The sequence below is a fragment of the Castor canadensis genome, chromosome 2 (genome assembly GCF_047511655.1).
Source record: "Castor canadensis chromosome 2, mCasCan1.hap1v2, whole genome shotgun sequence".
NCBI lineage: Eukaryota > Metazoa > Chordata > Mammalia > Rodentia > Castoridae > Castor > Castor canadensis.
Window position 1 is genome coordinate 159931081 of NC_133387.1, and position 20544 is coordinate 159951624.

At 46.3% G+C, this 20544-nt stretch overlaps 2 protein-coding genes across 3 annotated transcripts in view; one reads left to right on the top strand and one right to left on the bottom strand.

Annotated features, from left to right (window-relative positions):
• Positions 1-5862, top strand: part of Zwilch (zwilch kinetochore protein) — a 34649-nt gene extending 28787 nt beyond the window's left edge. Inside the window, exons 18-19 of one of the 2 annotated variants that reach the window (XM_074066269.1) lie at positions 3798-3905; positions 5593-5862. In XM_074066269.1, the coding sequence (XP_073922370.1) occupies positions 3798-3886 (89 nt within the window). In that variant the 3' untranslated portion in view covers positions 3887-3905; positions 5593-5862. Of the gene's footprint in view, positions 1-3797 lie in introns of both variants that reach the window. The other variant, XM_020165855.2, reaches the window with a different exon arrangement.
• Positions 5863-5997: 135 nt separating this feature from the next.
• Positions 5998-20007, bottom strand: Lctl (lactase like). Its single transcript, XM_020165860.2, has 14 exons — positions 19920-20007; positions 19362-19501; positions 18588-18751; positions 17935-18022; positions 17530-17639; positions 15304-15432; positions 15119-15214; positions 13399-13453; positions 12953-13114; positions 8558-8832; positions 8016-8142; positions 7667-7866; positions 7024-7087; positions 5998-6132 (listed from the first exon to the last, which is right to left on the bottom strand). The coding sequence occupies exons 2-14, from the start codon at positions 19477-19479 to the stop codon at positions 6017-6019; spliced, it is 1704 nt and encodes a 567-aa protein (XP_020021449.1). The 5' UTR covers positions 19480-19501; positions 19920-20007; the 3' UTR covers positions 5998-6016.
• Positions 20008-20544: the final 537 nt, after the last annotated feature.

Genomic DNA, 20544 nt, shown 5'->3' on the forward strand with positions numbered 1-20544 from the left:
ATAGCTCTAATTTAGATAGCTAAGCTGCAAAAGTCCTAAAGGAACTGAGAATTTTCCTGGGAGTCATCTGATTAAATCATGCCATGTCTTTTGTAAGAATGATATAAAACCTGGAAGCTCTAAGAAATTAAAATCAACCACATAAAAATAGAAAAGTTTATACACAGCAAAAATGCTAGAGGCAAAACAGCCAATGGTAAACTAGGAAAAGAAATTTGCAGCTCATGTTCAGAGAAGGGCTTGCTATATTCCTTAGTAGGTAAATTTTTTAAAAAACCTTCAAATCAGTTAAAAAATTAGTCATGTAGTAGAAGAGTGGGAAAATCATATGAACAGTTAAACAGAAAGGAAATTCAAATGATTTTTTTTTAATTTATTTAATTTATTTTGGTAATACTGGGATTTGAGCCCAGGGCCTTGTGCTTGCCAAGCAGGCCCTCTACTACTTAAGCCACCCTGCCAGCTCTTTCTGCATTATTTTTGAGATAGGGTCTCATTTTATGCCTGGGCTGGCCTGAACCACTATTATTTGGGTCACAAGTAACTGGGACCCAACTTGGTTGAGATGAGGTCTCATGAACTTTCTGGTCCAGTTGGCCTTGAGCTGTGATCCTCCCGATCTCTGCCTCCTGAGTAGCTAGAATTACAGGCTTGAGCCAACTCACATAGCTCAAATGTCTTTTTTTTTTTTTGCAGTACTGGGGTTTGAACTCATGGCCTTCACCTTGAGCCACTCCACCAGCCCTGTTTTCGTGAAGGGTTTTTTGAGATAGAACTATTTGCCTGGGGCAAAACTATTTGCAGAACTATTTGCCTGGGGCTGGCCTTGAACCATGATCCTCCTGATCTCTGCCTCCTGAGTAGATAGGATTACAGGTGTGAGCCGTTGGCACCCGAAATGTCATCTTAAAAATAAAAAGCACTTGGGCTAAGGTTGCCTAACATGTCCAGAGTCTTGGTTTCAGGCTCCAATACCACAAAAAAGGTGTTCAACCCTACCAATAATAAGAAAAATTCAATATCATTTTTCACTTATCAGAGTAGCAAAGATCAAAAAGTTTGATGTCAGGGCTGGGGATGTAACTCAGTAGTATAACACTTGCCTAGCATGCCGTGAGGGTTTAATCCCTAGCATGACAAAAAAAAAAAAAAAAAAAAACAAATAAAAAAAGATACCCAAAACACTTGTTGTCACTGTCCTGGCAAGGTTATGGGGCAACAGGAAATCAACCATACATTGCCAGTTTAAGTATGAAATGTACAGCCTCTGGAGGGCGCTGTCTACCAGAATTGTTGTAAAAGAATGCACTCTTTAGCTGGCAGTTCCATTAATAGGAATTTATCCCACACATACAACCAGACATGTGCAAATAGTCCTATGATTAGATTTTTCAGTTGAAGTATAGCTTAACTGTAGCAAAAATAGGGACTAGGAAATAGAAAATGTCTGGAACCAAACTTTATTCCTGAGGTGTGGAATGATGATGGCAAAGGTGCTCCTCAGCATTGTACTCTAGAATCATACCAGCATGCAAGAGGCCAAAACAGGAAGAATGCGAGTTCAGGGCTAGCCTGGGGGCCTAGCAAGTGTGAAGCCCTGAGTTCAAACCCCAATACTGCCACCCCCAAAAACAAGACGCCAGCCTGGGCTAGTGAGATCCTATCTCAGAACCAAAGGCTGGAGATGTAACTGAGTAGTAGAGTGCTTACCTGGCATGAGAGGCTCTGGGTTTGATCACCAGCACTGGGGAAAAAGTTCTTTTACTCCAGCCAGATGAAAGAATCTTCAACTTGTCAAGTTCCTCAGGTGGTCCATCATGCACCTGAATTTTATCTACACCTGGCTCAGAATTTTATCACACCTGTTGTCGTCACTTTTAGGAAGAAAACATGTATTGCTTTCATGATTGAAAAGAAAGTTTTAGAAACATAAATATGTTTGGAAATGTGCCATCTAATTTCATAAAGAATAAACCAGACTGGGGGACATAACTCAAGTGGCAGAGTGCTTGCCTAGCAAGTGTGAGGTCCTGAGTTTAATTCTCAGAAGTAGAAAAAATAATAATAAAAGTAAGCCTCTTATGAGGAAATTCATATAAGATGAAATATCTTTTTCCAATGATACTAAAAAACCAAAGTATACTGAACTTATCCTTTAAGAGTCTTAGCTAGGCATGGTGCATGGCTGTAATTTCAACTACTTGGGAGATAGAAATCAAGAGGATTATGATTCAAGTCTAGCCCAGGAAAATGTTAGTGAGACCCCTCTCCCCCCATCTTAATCAATAAGCCAGGTGCGGTGGTGCACACCTGTCATCCTAGCCATGGAGGAGGCTGTAGGAGGGGGATTACAGTCTGAGGCTGGCCTGGGCAAAAATGTGAGACCCTACCTGAATATAATGAAAAAGCCAAAGGCATGCTCTGAGTTGAAACCCCAGTGCCACCAAAAAACAGTCTTTCTGACACAAAGCTGCTTCAAAAACAGTGAAGTTTGTTAATGTTAAAATTAAAGCAATTTGTTAATGGTTCAATGAGTTCTCTTATGAAAGTAAGGCATTCTTATGAACTCATGTATTTGTGTGCTTAGAAATGCACTGTACAACATTTTCACTTGAACTTTATAACCTCATCTCCTGCCATGTGTGTATATATTTATAACATGTTTAGAAATTATCCAGTGACTAGTGGGCACAGTGGCTCCCACCTGTAATTTTCTAGCTACTTGGGAGGCAGAGATCAGGAGGACTGAGCCCCCATCTCACAGGTGTGGTGTGTGCCTGTCATCCCAGCTACATGGGGAAGTATAAATAGGATTATCATAGTCCATGCTCACCCAGGCATAAAGTGAAGCCCTATCTCAAAAATAACCAAAAGCTAAAAGGCTGGTGGAGGGGCTCAAGTGGTAGAGCACCTTCCTAACAAGCATGAGACCTGAGTTCAATCCCCAGTACCACAAAGAAAAAAAGACAGGAAAAAAAATATTCAGTGACTTTGAACTGAAAGCAAGACCTACTCTTGAAGAAGGGCCTCATTTATAAAAGCCATGAGCTTTGTTTTGATTTCATTGGACTGAGCATTTCAGTCAAAAACTAGCTTTCCAATCTTGCAAGTGGAATCGTGTTCTTGAGTAAAACGATAGACATCAAACACAGGGAGATGTAAGAGAGAAAAGTGTACTTGAGTTGCCATGGAAAGAGAATAACTACTCAGAGTCAATGGAGTAGAAAAGCAGTGTCCGGTCGAGGACTGCCACCAGTAAGGACTCAGTAATGACAGCTGATAATGGTGAAAATATGGAAACCTAAAGGTCGACCTACAAGGAGGACATAATCCCATCTAAATGTTAATTGGGCCATTTATTTTCTGAATAGCCATTCTTTGGGAGGAAGAGAAGGGTATGTGTCTTAATTCTAAGACTACAGTTCCTAAGTAGAATTTCTTTTCTGACATGTATGTTATGGTGGGAAAAAAACAAAGACAGTTGTTTTAACCCTAAATTGATGTGGCACAAAAAATAAAGCAGTGGGTTCCCAAATGAAAAATAGGTGTTTTGTTTTTCAAAGTATACTTTAAATTTTAGGTTTTGTTTACTCAATGTTTTAAATGCATCAAGAGGGTTTAATCTTTAAATGAATTGTTCTGCTGAGTTTTGTCTCATGCATTCTCTTAAAGTATAAGACATGATAAGTCAAGTCAACCTCCTGATTATTGTGCTATTATAAAAGTCAGCATTGAGCATGGCAGAATAGCCAGCAGAATGGAGAGCGGTTCTGATCTCACGGTCTTTCTGGTTACAGATGTTTCTGAATTAACACTGAATGGTAGCCTAGAAGAAAGAACATCCTTCATAAGCATGGTGACCTGCAGCCAGGTGCATTTCAAGTGAAGCATGCCAAAGGGACCTTGTAAGATACCTGTGTGCTCTCCAAATACATCGTGACATGCTAAGTACCTTACATTTAATGCATTAGAACCAGGGATTATTTATTAGTACTCATATATAAAAGGCTTTCCAGATACTATTTAATGGGAGCCTTTAATTTCCTTTCTACCTTTTGTAGTCAACTGAATAGGCCAGTTTAATCCTAAAACCAGAGAAATGAAAAAGTTTTTTTTTTTTTTTTTTGCATGGTAAATCTTTGCATTTTAAATCTATATAGGACCAGGTACATTGTCTTGGGCAAAAAGTTTTCAAGACACCATCTCAACCAATAAGCTGAGTGTGTGGTGATACATTCCCGTGATCCTAGCCAAGGGGGAAACTGTAGGTAGAAAGATCTCCGTCTGAGGCTGGCCCAAGCAAACAGCCCACCTAAAAAATAACTAAAAGCAAAAAGAGCTGGTTCAAGTGGTAGCATGCTGTCAAGCAAGGGGAAGGCCCTGAATTCAAACCTCAGCACTGCCAAGGAGAGAAAAAAGTCTGTAAAATAGAGCCCAGCATGATAGCGCATGCCTGTGGTTCCAGCACTTAGGAGGCTGAGGCAGGAGGATTGCCAGTTTGAGGTCCACCTGGCCAGCATAGTTAGTCTGAGACTAGCCTGGGCTACATAGCAAGACCCTGTATCAAAAAAACAATAAATAAGTAGAGTACAAATTAAATCTGTATAAAAGAATAGTGGAAAGTTTGCTTTTATAGCCGCAGGTGAAAGAGAACAGCCCTGAACGCACATACCAACTTGACACTGAAAGCAAAGTTTACCTCTCCCCAGTTGTAGACTAGCCCCAGGTATAAACACCTTTTTTAAAATCTTTTCATCTGAGGTAGTATTAACCAAAAGAATTACTGGAACAACATTTTCTACCATCTTTTTTGTGTTGTAGATAAAAATTCTGTTTTTTCTTTTTTTTTGGGTTTGAACTCAGGGCCTTAGGCTTGCTAGGCAAGAGCTCTGCCACTTGAGTCACTCTGCCAGCTGTTTTTGGGTTGGTTATTTTTTGAGCTATTTGCCTAGGCTGGCTTCGAATCTGATTCTCCTGATCTTTGCCTCCTAAATAGCTAGGATTATAGATGTGAGCCACCAGTGTCCAGCTCAGATACAAAATTAAATGATACAAATAATGAGTAAAATGCCTGGTCTTTTTGTCTTTTCGTATAGATAGATATGAAAAAAGATATATAATTTTATATATATATATATTTTTTTTTTTTTGAGGTACTGGGGTTTGAACTCAGGGCCTCACACTTGCTAGGCAGGTGCTCTATCATTTGAGCGACTCCTCCAGCCCTTGTAGAACTGTAAGTTAGGCCATGTTTGTCCCCAAAGAAATAGAGATGAGTTTTAGCATTTTAGCAGTTAAGAGTAAAAATGGAAGCAGGGTGCTAGTGGCTGATGCCTATAATCTTAGCTACTCAGGAGGCAGAGATCAGGAGGGAGATCAGGAGGACTGAAGACCAAAGCCAGCCCAGGCAAATGTAGTTCTCGAGACCCTATCTTAAAAAAACCCATCACAAAAAAAGGGCTGGTGGCCTAGCAAGGGTGAGGCCAAGTTCAAACCCCAGTACTGCCAAAACAGAATAAGGTGGACTTTTATTTTAAAAAATAATGTCTTGTTACCTAGCAGATAAATAACTACGTGCTTAATATTTTTTAGATCCTGTAATATTTCTTGCGGTGTCTAGTTTACCTCTGAAAAGCGTGTGTGCTTCTGCCTGCCTAACCCTTTCTCCTATCTGGCTGGTAGTCTTAGCCAAGGCAGGCGATGCTGAGATGGCAATCATCATACCTTCAAGTAGTCCTTCTGGACAGAGCTACAGAGCTGTACACTGTGGTCCTGTTCTTGTAATGAAAATAGGTGCATAATGGACAGCAAAACACGCACGCTGACTTCAGTAGTGGTGAGACTACAGATGGTTTTTATTTTCTAATTCATAAATCCCAGCACAAACCAAAAGGGAAAAAGAGAAAAGGAAAGGGAATTACCACAGAGCCTGAAAACAGACATGTCCGTAAACCTTCAAACAGGAGTGTGACCCTGAAGACTGTCTTGGAGAGATGAAGCCTGGGCTTGGTGGGCATCAGCATGGGCTCCTGAGGAGGAGTGTCAGCAGCAGGGCAGCAGTGAGCACACACAGGGCGCAGACTGTGGGCACCACGATCTCCGAAGCCACACACATGTGGCTGAGCAAGGGCTCTGAAACAGGACAGCCCCACCGCGTATGGGTGTATGCTGAAACCGCCATTTGCAGCACAGACACTTGAAACAGCGACCCTTCAGCCTGTTTAACTGTTCCCATTTGCTGTGGAAGGGGGCCCAGCAAATTAAATGTTCTTTCAAGGTCATGGGCTGGGGGTGCAACTCGGGGATGCCCAGCACCATCCCCCAAAATTATATGAAAGTTTATATAAAATACTCCAGAAAACATGGAAGTTCTGACTGGGGTGCTTCACTGGCAATGTTTTAAGCCTATATGTGTGCCAGTGTTTATGCCTGCCATGTGTTAAATTCAGAATATTAGCAGTCATGTTCTATGACTCTTGTCACTTTTCCTGTAATTTTTATTGTGGGGGAGTTTATGAAAGAAAAATCCTTGGGTGACATTTCTAACATTTCAGTGATGTTATTGTGTATCTTAGCGGTATGAGGATTGCTACATTAAAATTTTTAATTCTTGCATTGCTTAATCTTTAGAGTTGAATGGCAGCATTTTTATGTATTTAAGATGATTGTAGGGGTTGAGTACTTGTGTAGCATGCATGCGCGAAGCCCTGGATCCTGTTTCTAGCACTGCAATAATAATAATGAGAAACTCGTAAAACAGAAATTTGAGGGCTGGCAGAGTGGCTCAAACAGTAGAGTACCTGCCTAGCAAGTGTGAGGCCCTGAGTTCAACCCCCAGTGCTGCCCAAAAAAAAAAAAAAAAAGGCAATTTAACATTGCTTCAGAGTAAAGCTAAAAATCCATTTTTAATCATAAGTGGCTTGGGAAGATTGACTTTAGGTAGAGCTACGTCTGGAGGTTTGGCATCACATGTATAACCAACCGTGCGTCTTAATTATCAAGCAGAAGTGAAAATGTGCTCACCGGTAGCCAGTAGCTGGTTGTTGACAGAGCAAGTTTCCAAGGCTTCGTGGTGCCAACTTTCCACCTGATAAGCAAGGGAGATGTATTTTTAAGGATCTTTATTTATGCATCCAACCAGCGATTTATAATCCCAGTGAAAGATGTAGCAGCAGAGGACAGAGAGCTGATGGAACAATGTGTGGATAACTGAAAATGCTTGGTAGACTTTGAAAGATGAGAACATTTGATTGTTTTTAATCTCATCTTGGAGCCAGTGCATTTATATGACTCTGCCATTTGGTGGGAAAAGAAAGAGATGTGGTCATTATATATTTGATTTATTTAACTCTTTCCATATGTTGAAGAGCAGGTTGTATTTGCTTGTGGAAGTCTCCACTGACTTTGCCCTGTGGTAATTTAGAGCACAGGCCTCCTGCATACCCTCTGATCATGCCCTAATGCTGTGGGCAGCAGGGACTTCACTGTGAGATGGGCTTACTCCAGTCAAAGCAAACGAGCAAATTCCTGGTGGGAGCAAGGGAAGAAAAGACAGGCCATGCTGTCTCTATGGAGAAACTAGAAGGGGTGCTTGCCAAGCTTTTTGTGCCCTGTATTGCGTAGCTCTTCTGAATCCAGAACAAATGGCATGGGCAATCAGTCCTACCTCTCGTGCATTTGGGAACCCGTTGGCGATGATAATCTTCTTGTAATACTGAACTGAAGCCTTGGGGTAGCGCGGCTTATTTCTGCTGTTAAATTCCACATAGTAGAATCCATATCTATCTGTGTATCCTTTATCCCACTCAAACTTATCCAACAGAGACCAGGAAGTATAACCTCTTATATTAGCACCATCTTTTATAGCTGCAAAGACATTTTCCTCCATTGAACACATTTCAGTTACTCAGTGAAGATAATGTTAAAATGTGTTACGAGATTGAGTAGCAAGTTTTGGTGATCATATGTGCTACCAGATCCTGTCTAGGGTAATAGAAAACTGTTTTGTGTCTCACCTTTCAGCATCTCATTCACGTATCCTTTGAGGTACTGAATTCTCCACTCATCACATAGGTGAGTACAGTGGCATTTTTGGGACGCTCCATTTTCCATCACATATATGGGAGGGTCTCCATACTGAGTCTGAAAGTGAGTCAGAGGAATGGGTATCTTAAGAATTGTGACCTACAGGTGGGTTTCTGGGCCAGAGGCTCACGTGGCAACATGTGTGTTCATGGCTGCACGTTCTGTAAGTGCAGCTTAGCATGTAGCAGGTGTCAGCGTGTTTGTTTCGAGGTGAGTGCAGGTAGGAGGCAGGTCTCTGTGGAAGAGCACTTCTTAATGTGGCCTTGTTGGAGGGAAAGTGCTTCAGGCCTTCTGCTTTCCCATGAGCTCCACTTAAGGAAAAACAGGCTCGAACTTCAGCTGCAGTTGTGTGTGCGCGTGAGTGGTCACTCATGTCAGGGGCCACTGAGCTTATTGTTTCATTAACTGAGCTTAAGCTGTAAGAAATTAAATTCAGGTTAAAAGTCTGTCACGTACCTACTATGATAAGTACCTGAGCAAAGTTGAGAAGCCTCCGAAACCCCCAGGGCACAGAATAGAGCCATCTAGACCCCAGGTCTGGCCAGTTTGGGTCAACAAGTTCTACTAAGTCACGGTCATTCTGGTAGCTGGGTCCCTGTCGGGAGGGATAGTTCCTTCCGGTGATGTATCTCGTAGTAAAATGACCCAATCCCAAAAAATCAGATGTGCCTTTAATGTAGCCCTTCTCCTGGAGCGAGAACACTGGCAGCCGTGACACGTCCAGGCCTTGCTCTGTGCTCTTTCTTCCTGACGAGAGAATTTAACCAAGTTTTTTCCACAGTCAGTTTATTGTTACCTTCTATGACAGTACTGGCATATTGACATGAAAGCTGGGCTTTAGGATTCATCTGCATGGAAAACACATCCTTGACCTTTCAAAGTCATATTTGACCTTTGAATACTATCCAAAGAGTTGGAAAGTTTCTATTGCTTAAAAATAATATTGGGAGCCAGGGGTATAGCTCAGTGGTAGAGACTTGCCTAGCACGTGCAAGGTCCTAGCACAGGCAAAGAAATTTTAAATATTTTTATGTGTTACTCAGTAAGTGATATATGGACAACTGAGAACAAGTGGGGCTGGGGTCTCATTATTCCTTACATCAAAAAGTGATTTGGGCTCTGGAAGGAAACTGGATAGCAGTGGTGGTATGGTGGGGTGTGGGCCTGTTCATAACTTCTCGTTGTGTAAGCTGCTATAAACTTGGCATTGGGCAACTTTATCCTCTTTCAAAAGTTGTAAAAGTATATGTTCTTTCACTGGCCAGTTCCCAAACTGTCATCCTGTATTTCACCCACAGGTAAAATGATATGTGCACGAGGGTCTCCATTGGGAACTGAGTAGCAGGAGGTTAGAATCAACTTCTGTGTTTGTCAGCAGTGGAGGCTGGGGATGGGGCTCACTGGCACATCATTTGCCTAGCATGCACAAGGCCCTGGGTTTGGTCCCTAACACTGCAAAAAGAAGAGAAGGGGGGGAAGGGGGTAGGAATTGAATGCCTACCAGTACAACACTGCAGCCATTAGCAGAAATGAAGCAACATTTATGTCTACATGGGTTTGAACTCAGGGCCTTGTGCTTGCTAGGCAGGTGCTCTACCACTTGAGCCACTCCACCAGCCCGCCAAGATCTGTTTGTAAGTGAAAAAAAAAGCACAGCATTGCTTAGAATAACAAGTACGTACACTGACTAAAACACGCATGCACACACATGCATGGAGGTAGACCCTCAGAGAAGTTGGACCATGTACAAAATTAACTCCAAACAAATCAAAGACACAAATTTAAGATCTAAAACTACACACCTCTTAAGGCATAGGGCAAAATCTTTATAGCATTGGATTTGGCAATGGTTTCTTGGATGTGAGACCAAAGCACAGGCAAGAAAAAAAAAATACACAAATTGGGCTTATGAAAATTTATCATATCAGAAGGCAGAATTGACCAGTAAAAGAAGCAGCCCACAGAGAAAATGTTTGCTGATCATATATGTGATAAATTATTATCCAGAATATACAGAGAACTACAATTCAACAATAAGCAAAGAACTCAGTTAAAAATTAGGCAAAGGAAGAATGTAAATTAGTGCAACCACTATGGAAGCCAGTACAGAGGATCCTCAAGAAACAAAAACTAGAACTCCCATATGATCCTTCTGCACCTTTCCTGGGCATATATCTGAAGGAAAGTGAGTGCACACAGTAGAGACACCTGCACACCTGTGATTATAGCAGCACCGCTCGCAATGGCCAAGCTATGTAATCAGTGTAGGTGTTCATCAACCCGTAAATGGATAAAGAAAATGTATACAAGCACAATGGAGTATTATTCAGCCACAATGAAGAATAAAATTTTGTTGCAGGAAAATGGATAGAACCGGAGATCATATTAAGTGATACAAGATTCAGAAACACAAATACCACAAATTCTCATATGCAGATTCTATACCTAAAAGAATGAATGAAATGACTGTAACATGGGGACTGTTTGATTGGGGGAACCAGTGCAAGAGGATATAGAAAGTAATAGAGGGGGTGAATGTGATCAAAGAACAATATATGCATATGGGGAATTACCGCAATGAAACCCCTTTGTAAAAATATGGAAAAAAAAAAGCAAGGCCAGCTTCCCCCCACTTGAGCATCTTGTGTCACCATGTGATCTTGCTCCCATTTGTGCTTCTGCCCTTGTAATGCTGGCTGCCATGCAAGTGATGAGTGTGGAGAAACTGGAACCCTGTGCATTATTGGTGGGGATATAAAATAGAACAGCCACTATGGAAAACAGTATGGCATTTCCTCAAAAGATTAAAAGTGCTGTGTGTGGTGGCCTGTGATTCAAGCACTTGGGAGTCTGAGGCAGGAGGATGGTGAATTCGAAGCCAGCCTAGGCTACGTAGATCTTAAAACACCTAAAAAATAAAAATAGGGGTTGGGCTGGTGAAGTGCTCAAGTAGTAGAACACCTGCCTACTAAGCACTAGGCCCTGAGTTCAAACCCCAGTACCAAAGCTATAGCTCATTGGTAGAGCACACGTTTTACATGTTGGAGAATCTGGATTCAATCCCCATCCCCAAATGTAAAGAAAACCAGAATTGCTGTGTGATTCAGCAATTCCTCTTCTGGTGTATACCCAAAAGAGCCTGTCTTAGAAGCTATCTGTACACCAGGTTCACAGCAGCATGGTTCACAACGGCAAGACCATGGATGCAACCCAAGTGTCCATCAACAGATGAGCAGATAAGCAAAATGTGGCATATGCATGCAATGGAATATTCAGCCTTAAAGTGGATGGGAATTGCGGTGTACGACGCTAAGTGAAAGAAACCAGTCAGAAAAAGACAAACGCTGAAGGATTCCAGTCATGCTGCACTGAGAGTAGTGGGAACTGTAGACTAGAAAGCAGAACAGTGGTTACCAGGGCCAGGGAATGGGAGGCTGTTGTTTCCTGGGTAAAGAGTTTCAGCTTTGCAACATGAGGAAGTTCTGGAAATGGATGGTGGTGATGGTTGTGCAATACCATGCATGTATTTAAATACTACTGAAGTATACACTCAGAAATGGTGAAGATGGTAAATTTTCTGTTCATTTGCCCACAGTAAAAAAAAATTGGAGACAAATTGATTAGCAAGGAAAAAAGTATTCGAGAACTATTCCTTTTGATGAGTAAAGACATCATGCCTGGAGTTACTGCAGCCATCTTGTGTTCATGGGGAGTGTTTGTAGGCTTAAGTAGCAGTACCAGAATGGAAAGACGATGAGCACGGGTCCTCAGAGGCATCCCCAGAGGCTAGCTGGGCATGGTGGTGCATTTCTGTCATCCTAGGCATGGCAGGCAACATAAATAGGATTGAGTTCTAGGATGACCTAGGCAAAAAGTGAGACCCTTTCTCAAAAATAAGAGCAAAAAAGGGCTGTAGGCATGGCTCAAGTGGTAGAGCACCTGCCTGGCAAGCATGGGACCCGAGTTCAAACCCCAGTACTGCCAAAAAAAAAAAAATCCCTTTTGGACTCAGATGGTAGATTCCCAGCTTTTCAAGCCATTTTGGGTGGAATTTTCTGTGGCCGTTAGCTTCCAAACTGATGAAGCCCTGTGAGCTCTGGCTGTCTTTTTTTTTCTTTTCTTTTCTTTTTTTTTTTTTGGCGGCACTGGGGTTTGAACTCAGGGCCTCACACTGTCCAGGCAGGCACTCTACTGCTTGGGCCATTCTACCAGTCACTTCTGGCTATCTTTATTCTCTTCCCAGTCACTTTGGAAACCAGAGCTTTCCAAGCTCAAGGGACCTCAGTCCCTTGCCTTTTGCTCATCACATGGGCCCAGTAGCTTGCTGGGGTTCCTGGGGTACAAACGTGACTTGATGGCAACAAATGGTGGTGCTGGCGATGGTTATGTAATGTAAGCCTAGTGCAGGAGAAATTCCACATGAGCTTACGTGTGCAGTGTGAGAGGTTCAATTCATAGGAGCTGAGAGGGGGGTGGTGGCTGGGGAGGGTGGGAGGGGGAGAGAATGGTTACTGGCTTCTAAGTTATAGTCCCATAGGGGCAGGAAGTCATGGTGAGCCTCTGTGTGTTAGGTAACTGTAGGTAACAAAAGGGCACTGCCATATTCCCAAGCTTGAAGAAAGGAGTTTGAAAGTTTCTACCATAAATGTTTGAGGAAATAACCCCAATACACACTGTGGTACATGTGTTGAAACAACACACAGGGGCTGAGGCACGGCTCGAATGGGAGAGCACTTGCCTGGAAAACACAAAGCCCTGAGTTCAAACCCCAGTATTGCAAAAAACAAAAGAAAACAACAAAAATTGCATACAACTTTTATAGATCAGTTAAATGTAATTTAAAATATAAAAATGTGACTTTGCTCACCAATATGGTCCTTCATGACTTGCGGGTAGTCACCGGCATAAATGGGGTTGGCAAACCAGCCCAGGCAGAATTGTAGGTATCGCTCAGCAGCCTCTATGTCCTTAGGGTTACTGATATCCACGGGCTCCCCCCAGCCACAGTTCAGTGAAATCCCCACTAAACCTGAAAGCAAAAGTCAGGAATGAAGTTGGCGTGGCATTGCTCCTCTCTATACGTCTGTTTTTCTTGGCTGGATCTCACTATGTACTCCAGGCTGACCTGGAACTCTTCATCCTCCTGCCTAAGTCCTAAATCCCCCACGTGCCCCATGTCTAGTTTTTTGTGTTTTGCCTTTGGCAGTACTGGGGCTTGAACTCAGGGCCTTGCACTTGTGAGGTAGGCACTCTGCCATTTGAGCCACACCACCAGCCCACATGTCTGTTTTAGTGTGTGGGGTTCCAGCTCACCTTTCTGCTTGCTGCGCCATGTGTTGTTGTAAGAATGCCAGGCTTGGGCGTGGGCCTGCAGGAGGAGCAGGAGCGCATTTAGGTGCCTGACTCAATCTGGGATGACCTTTCCCTTCCTTAACTTAAGGCTCAGCTTGTACGGGACGTGGCTCACATGTACCACCAAGGAGAGGAAAGGGGAGAGGAGAGGAGAGTGTGAGTGTTCCAATTTAAGGCCTACCACTTTCCTAAATCCATCCTGGATTATCCCAGAAGTCTCCCTCTGACCTCTGACCTCCAGAGATGCTTGCTTGCTTTGTACTCTAGAGGAAACTTGATCTAAGTCTGTCATAAGCCGCTTGGTGGTGGTGTTTATTGTTTCAAAGATACTTTGCTGAAGTTCCTTGGTTTGTTCCTGTTTGTCTATAGCAAGTAGGCAGTAATTTCCCACAGGTGCTCAGTGCATTGGGAACGTGCCGTGTGAACAGTCCTGAGAAGCAGAACCTGAAATGAGCATTCTGCCTTCACGCCCTGTCTCCACCGTGACCGCTGGCCCACCTATTTCCAAGGCTAGCACTGCATCTGACAGAGGTGGCAGTAATCTGGGGCAGGGGCCCTCAAGTGTCCACACTGGAAACTTGATAGAAATGCAGGTCTGTGGGGCCCAGCAATCTGTGTCTTAACCAGGCCGCCATGCGATTCCAATACTTGCTGACGATCGGAGGTGCTGACTGGAAGAACTGAGTATCTCAAGGCTACGAAAGTCAGGGATGTTTGTTACCCCAGAGAACCTGATTTCTCAGTCTTCTCTCTTTATGCTTGCTTTTTGATAGTCAGCAACAACCGAGAAGAGAACAAGATGAGCCCTGGGGTTGCCTGATGACAACCGCAGGGATCTGCGGTGTCTCAGAAACAGTACAAAGTCATGTGGCTTCAGCTAGCTGTCTTTTATAGATAAGATCTGAAAAGCCACCTTCACGCGCCTTATTGTGGATGTTTTCAGACCTTTAACTATTCAATAAAAGTCCAGTGTGGAAAGAAAGACTTGGATCGGAGTCACCGTGTGTCGCCCATGGCCTTCCATGGTGTTCTCAGGGTCCTTTGGATCATCTCAGGCCTCACACCCATTCCTCAGCATCGTCACTTGTGTCTGCATCCATGTCCTGTAAATGGGTCTCAGACCTGTCCTTAGCTTGTGATGCACACTGGCATCTTCTCTGAACGTCTCTGTGCCCTGAGACCCCCTTCGTGGTAGCTCTCCCAAGAAAAAGAGGCCACTCCCCCCTCCCATGTGCACCTTAGAACCTGGAAGAGAGTGGGGTCTGCCTTGCCCTTTATGGGTGCTTCCAAACTTTCTCCTTCCATAGCCCATGATGTCAAGCAACCCCCACCCCTTCTCACCCTTGTCCTTCACAACTCTTTGCTTCCCTCCGCTCACTCGCTGAAGATTTCAGCCCTTCGCTGGCTCTCACCCCTCCCTCCCATTACCGTCCCTCACACAGTGTGGACTTCAGGTGACATACCTCCACAGGTCTGTGCCCATTCCTACAATGAGAGCAGTCACTATATGGTCTCAGCGCTGGATGACAAGACATGTCCTGCACAAATCCTCACGGAATATGAGGCATTCTGGGATGTGCTGATATGGAGGCCGAGGGGCAGGGGTTCAAGTCCAGCCCCCCAGGGCAGGTTCTCCCCCACCAGGAGTCCAGCCTTCCTCCCCCGAGAGGATCTGGCTCACCTTGATGATGTGGTGTGCTGCTCTGTACAGGCTGGTGCCCGGGTGCTTCAGGCCTGGTGCGTGGTGGCCTGTCTCATAGCCGTGCTCTACCATTGCCTGCAAGGACAGCAAGTGGGGCCCACAGGACCCATGAGAAGCAGCAGAGAGCACTCAAGAGTCCCCACCTGGGGAGGGACCTTGCTTACCCGAGGATCACTGAAAGTGACCCAGTGCTTCACTCGGTCCCCAAAGGCCTCAAAGCACAAGTCAGCATAATCCCTGAAGTGGCCGGCCATGCTCACATTCTGCCACCCACCGTACTGCGCCTGGAGCAGCTGCAGTCGAGAGAGGAGAGAAGCCGAGGCCCCAGGGAGACTGCTGGAGCCGACTGGCCAAGCGTGGTGACCACAGTTTAGAGGATATTTAGAGATCCTTGTTAGGGGATGGAAGCCTTGATGGTATGACAGAGAGGAGCCCTGAGCAATCTCAGTGAGGAGGTGATCGTTTAAGCTGGACAATGTTCAAACAGGATGGAGGGAGCACAAGAGTCTGAGACTCATGCTTAGAGGGACCTGACGGTTAGGGATCCATGGAACCATGCCAGGGAGAGGTCTGACTCTGGAATGTTAGCTGTGAGGAAAAGCCCTGTGGCCCCAGGATGGAAAGCTCCATAAGGATTTTGAGGATCGTGCAGAAGTGAGAGCCTCTGCTCTGGGTGGGGTCTGCTCCCGGCAATGGGGAGCCAGCTCTTACCCAAAGACACCTGTGCATGAGGGTAGTTTTCCCAAGGACAAGTCTGGTGCCTGAGAGTTCTCCTGGTGGACTTGAGGGAATGCTCAGGTGGGTTAGTGAGGGACAGACCAAGGAAGGAGCGGAAACCAGCTTCCATTCATTCACCTCTCCAAAGCCTGCTCTGTTCCTTCTCCCAGCCCCAGCTCACATGCCTCTACAGTCACTTCAGCTTGGCCTTTGAGACTCCCACCCACCCTCTGCCTAGCCTTGCCCTCCTCTGCCTATTCCCCAGACTCTAACCCAGTCCTGCCTTTGCGGCATACTCCCTCTGTCAAAATGTTGAGGGAACCCCACCTTCTCCCCAATGTCTTCCTGAAGCCAGTCTCTATCCTCCGACCTCCCACGGCCCTGGGCCCAGGACCATCTGCCTCATGTCCCAGCCAGCTGTGTACAGGCTTGGCTGTAATGTCTGTGGGGCCATGTTGAAGGAATAAAGTGCCCAAATAGCGACATGTAATGTTCCCGAACTTGCAGAGACGTTCTGGATTTGCTGGGCTGGGGTCACATATGAGGACATGTGGTACTGGCTCAAATCAAGGAGAAAGTGCTAACACCATGTTACCAAACTTCACTCAAGATATTTCTTGGGCTGTGGCCCACTGGTTGAATGTTTCCCTAGCATGCCAGGAGGCCCTGGGTTCAATGCCCAGTACCCCCAAAAAGAAAAAAGAAAGACAATTCTTTATAACTTATTGATTTTTTTTTCTATGCCAAGTATTTTGGAAAACATTAGGATTTACCCTCTTTACTTGTAAGGAACATGAATTAAAGCCATGGGCTGAATGTTTTGGGCTCCTAGAATTCACCTTGACTCTTAGTCCCCAGGGCAGCAGTGTTGAGAAGGCTTTTCTCAGCCGGGCGTTGGTGGCTCAACCCTGTAACCCTAGCTACTCAGGAGGATTGTGGTTCAAAGCCAGCAGGGCAGTTTGAGAAACCCTATCCTGAAAACACCTGACACAAAGACAGAGCTGGTGGAGTGGCTCAAGTGGTAGAGTGCCTGTCTAGCAAGCACGAGTCCCTGAGTTCAAACCCCAGTGCCACTAAAAAAAAAAAAGAGGGTCTCTCTGGGAGGTGACTAGGTCATGAAGCTCCCTTGTTGTGAATGGGATCAGGCACCTGAATACTAATAAAAGGGCTGAACAGAGGGAGGTCATCCCTTTTTCCATTCCCTCTACCATGTGAGGATGCAGCATTCAAGGTGCCATCTTGGAAGCACAGGCCAGACCCTCACCTCACTGAACCTACTGGAGCCTTGACTTGGGCTTTCCAGCCTCCAGAACTGTGAGAATAAATTTCTGTTCTTTATTTCACTTATTTAATTTTTTTGGAGACATTGTCTTATAATATATAGCCCGGGCTAGCCTTTAACTCTCTTCTTGCCTCAATCTCCTGAGTGCTGGGATTACAGGCACGTACTACCTGGCCTGCCTAACTTTGCATTCTTTGTAAGTTGCCCAGTCTAGCATTTTGTTATAGCAGCACAATGGACTGAGAGTGAGTCAGAGGACTTTTTCACTCACATCTTTTGGTCTGGAGCCAGAGCCCTGCCCCTCATCTGTGCCCCACCTTGGCCACCCCAGGTCTTCACACCAGGCTCCTGCTGACTAAGCCAAGCTCCTCTGGGCCTGCCTGGCCCTCACCTGTGGCAGGTCCCAGTGGTGCAAGGTGACGATGGGTGTAATGTTGCTCTTCAGAAGGGCATCAATGAGGTCGCTGTAGAACTTTACTCCCTCCTTGTTTACCTGCTCAGCTGAAAGTGAAAGAGAAGAGGATGCTACAAGAAAGGACCTTGGCCTTGCCTTCTGGGGTGCAGCATTCCTGGGTCCCGAGGCTTTTCATCGCCTTCTGGGGTGCAGCATTCCTGGGTCCCGAGGCTTTTCATCAGCTGAAGGCCGCCTCAGCTGGCCAGCATCCCAAACCTCAGAAGGGTCTCTCAATAGGCCCAGGCATTCCCTGAGGAGCCTGCGAGACTGCTCCAGCAAAGCAGCTCCTACGCTGCCCCATCCCCACTCTGGGGTCCCAGCAGATGGACTGCTCTGGCTCACCTCGGACGCCTGTGGGCAGGAGCCGGGGCCACGACAGGGAGAATCGGTAGTGGCTGACATGCAGTTCCCTCAGCAGAACGATGTCCTCCTATGCAGACAGGGGTGGGACAGAGGTCTGGTCGTTGGGTGAGGGAAAGGGGAAGGCAGGGGACCCCACCTGTCTGTGGCTTTGAGTGGGTGAGCAAGGACCTGTCTCCTCCACAGGTAATAGGGACGACATCACCCACTCCTTCTCCATGCTGGGGACATGCAGAGTCAGGAAAAAAAAAAAAAGCCAAATCTGGGCACTTTGAGAAGCTCATCAGATGTCCTAGTAAACATGAGTGATGACTCCCCCAAAAATCCGACCTGAGAAAAAATGGGGTTCTGAGGACAAGCTTGTCCCGTTCTGTCCACACAGGGCAATGCACAGGTAGGGAACAGGACTTCAGCCTACTGTGGCCTCATTGCTGGACTCAAGTGAGTCCCTGCTTTCCTTCCCTGTACAGCCTGGCACCCCCGGCCATGGACCACCCCTGCACTGGCACCACCTCTTTTGGCCACATTGGGAACAGATTGTTAGGCAGAGCACTGGATTGACACTGTCATTCAGACTCCCCCATTATATCCCTCCCCAGCCCTCAAGCAGGCTGGCACACAGTCCCCTCGCTCACCTCGACCTTGTAGTAGCCATCGCAGGAGGTGTCTGCTGTCTCATCCCCGAGCACCTTCCCTGTCCTGCTGTGTGTGAAGGCATCCCAGATGCTGGGCCCTTTCCCGTCTTGGTCCCAGGCACCCTCTGTCTGGTAGGCAGAACTGCCCACACCCCAGGAGAAGCCTGCAGGTGGAGACTCCACTGGGCCACAGGCCACTGCAGCCAGGTGTTTAGCTGTGGTTGGCCACAGGGGAGGCCCTGCCTACTGCCCACCCTAGTTTCCCTGTGTGGGAGCATGTGGAGCAGGGAGGGGAAAGATGTAATCATTAAAAACATTTTGAGGTGGGCGTGGTGACTCAACCCTGTAATCCCAGCTACTCAGGAGGTAGAGGTAGGAGGATCCTGGTAGAGTCAACCCCTGGACAAAAAAACATGTGACCCTATCTGAAAAATAAAAAAAAAGGGCAGTAGGGGGCACTATTTTAGCTCTGATTAGCATTTACTGACTGTGGATTTTTGTAACTTAAAAATCTGTGGGCTAGGAATGTAGTTTAGTCAATAGAGTGCTTGCCTCACATTCATGAGGCCTTGGGTTCAAGCACACTTCATACACACACACACACACACACACACAATCTGCTAGGTTACTTTTAGAACCATGTGGAGATATGCCTCTCATCCTACCAGTCAAGAAGCTAAAATACCAAACTCCTTAGCAAGTCAGCCAAGGTGGGCAGGCTGACAGAGACAGACAGACAGACAGACGAGCAGACCAGCAAAGGAATGGACATACCAGGTGGGAAGGTTCCATAGTAGAAGGAGGCCTCTTCTGGGGACCCCCTCCTGGGAGCTCTCAGCCCAGGGACCAGCAGTAGCATGCACCAAAGGGTGACAACCTGCACTGGATTCATGGCACCCAGCCCTCATCCATACCTGAGAAGAGGACCGATGCAGGTCACATAGCCAGACCAGGCCAGATCCCAGATTGGGGGCAGAGGTCAGGAGTCAAGGGGAACAGGATTGGGGGCATTTTATCTGAACCCACAGCAGAGGCCGAGCTGTAACCTGGACATCATTCCTGGGTCACATGCTGAGTGCGGGAAGAAGCTGGGCTTGATGAGCTCCAGGTCTGATGGGCAAAGCTCCAAACCAGCCTGGTCTAATAGGGGAGACCAGGCCAGGCCCCTCAAAAGCTCTGGCCTGATGGGAAGGTGGGAAAGCCATCTGCACTGTGGCATGGACGCAGGACACCCTCCCCAACTGGAACTACCCATCTAGAGCCCTCGGTCCTGCGTATCGGGGGAACCCCTTCCTACTAGACCTGTTCTTTGATCCAGCCCAGCTAGCTCACCCAAGATTGTCCTTGGTGGCTGACACCCTGGAGCAGCCGCTGGCAGCCAGAGCTCTCTCTGACTAACCCCAGGGCTGCACTGCCCCTGAGAGCACAGCCCACAGCAGCGAAGGCTCTGGTTGGAGGTGTGGCCTGTGGCCTGTTGCCTGACCCTACAAAGACTTTCAATAGCCCCGCAGGGAGGGGGTGGGGGGAATGCTGAGCTAGCCAGCAGGTCCTGAGTCAGCAGTGATCTTGGCTCTGGGCCTGGGCATCCCGCTGACCCCCTCCCAGAAAGGAGGGGTGGGGACTCAGTCCTCTGGCCCCTTCCAGGCCTGACTTGCCACCTTCAACACACCTCAGTCCTGAAGTAGGGGTCTGGCTGGGGACTAGTTGTATAGGCGTCCGTCTACCCCTCCCCACTGTCGCAGAAAATCCCGTAGGGGTGAAGTTGGACTTCCACTTCAGCCCGCTCTCTTCAGACCCCTCATCCCTCCCTCCGCTCACTCATTCACCCAGCACCTCCACTGGAGCCTGATAGAGGCTCCCAACCCTTGTCCCCCATGGCAGTCTCCAGGTGGCCCAGCCTAAGGCTGTCCCATCACTGAGCCTGTTTTGAGGTCAGAACACTAGAGAGCTTACTCCT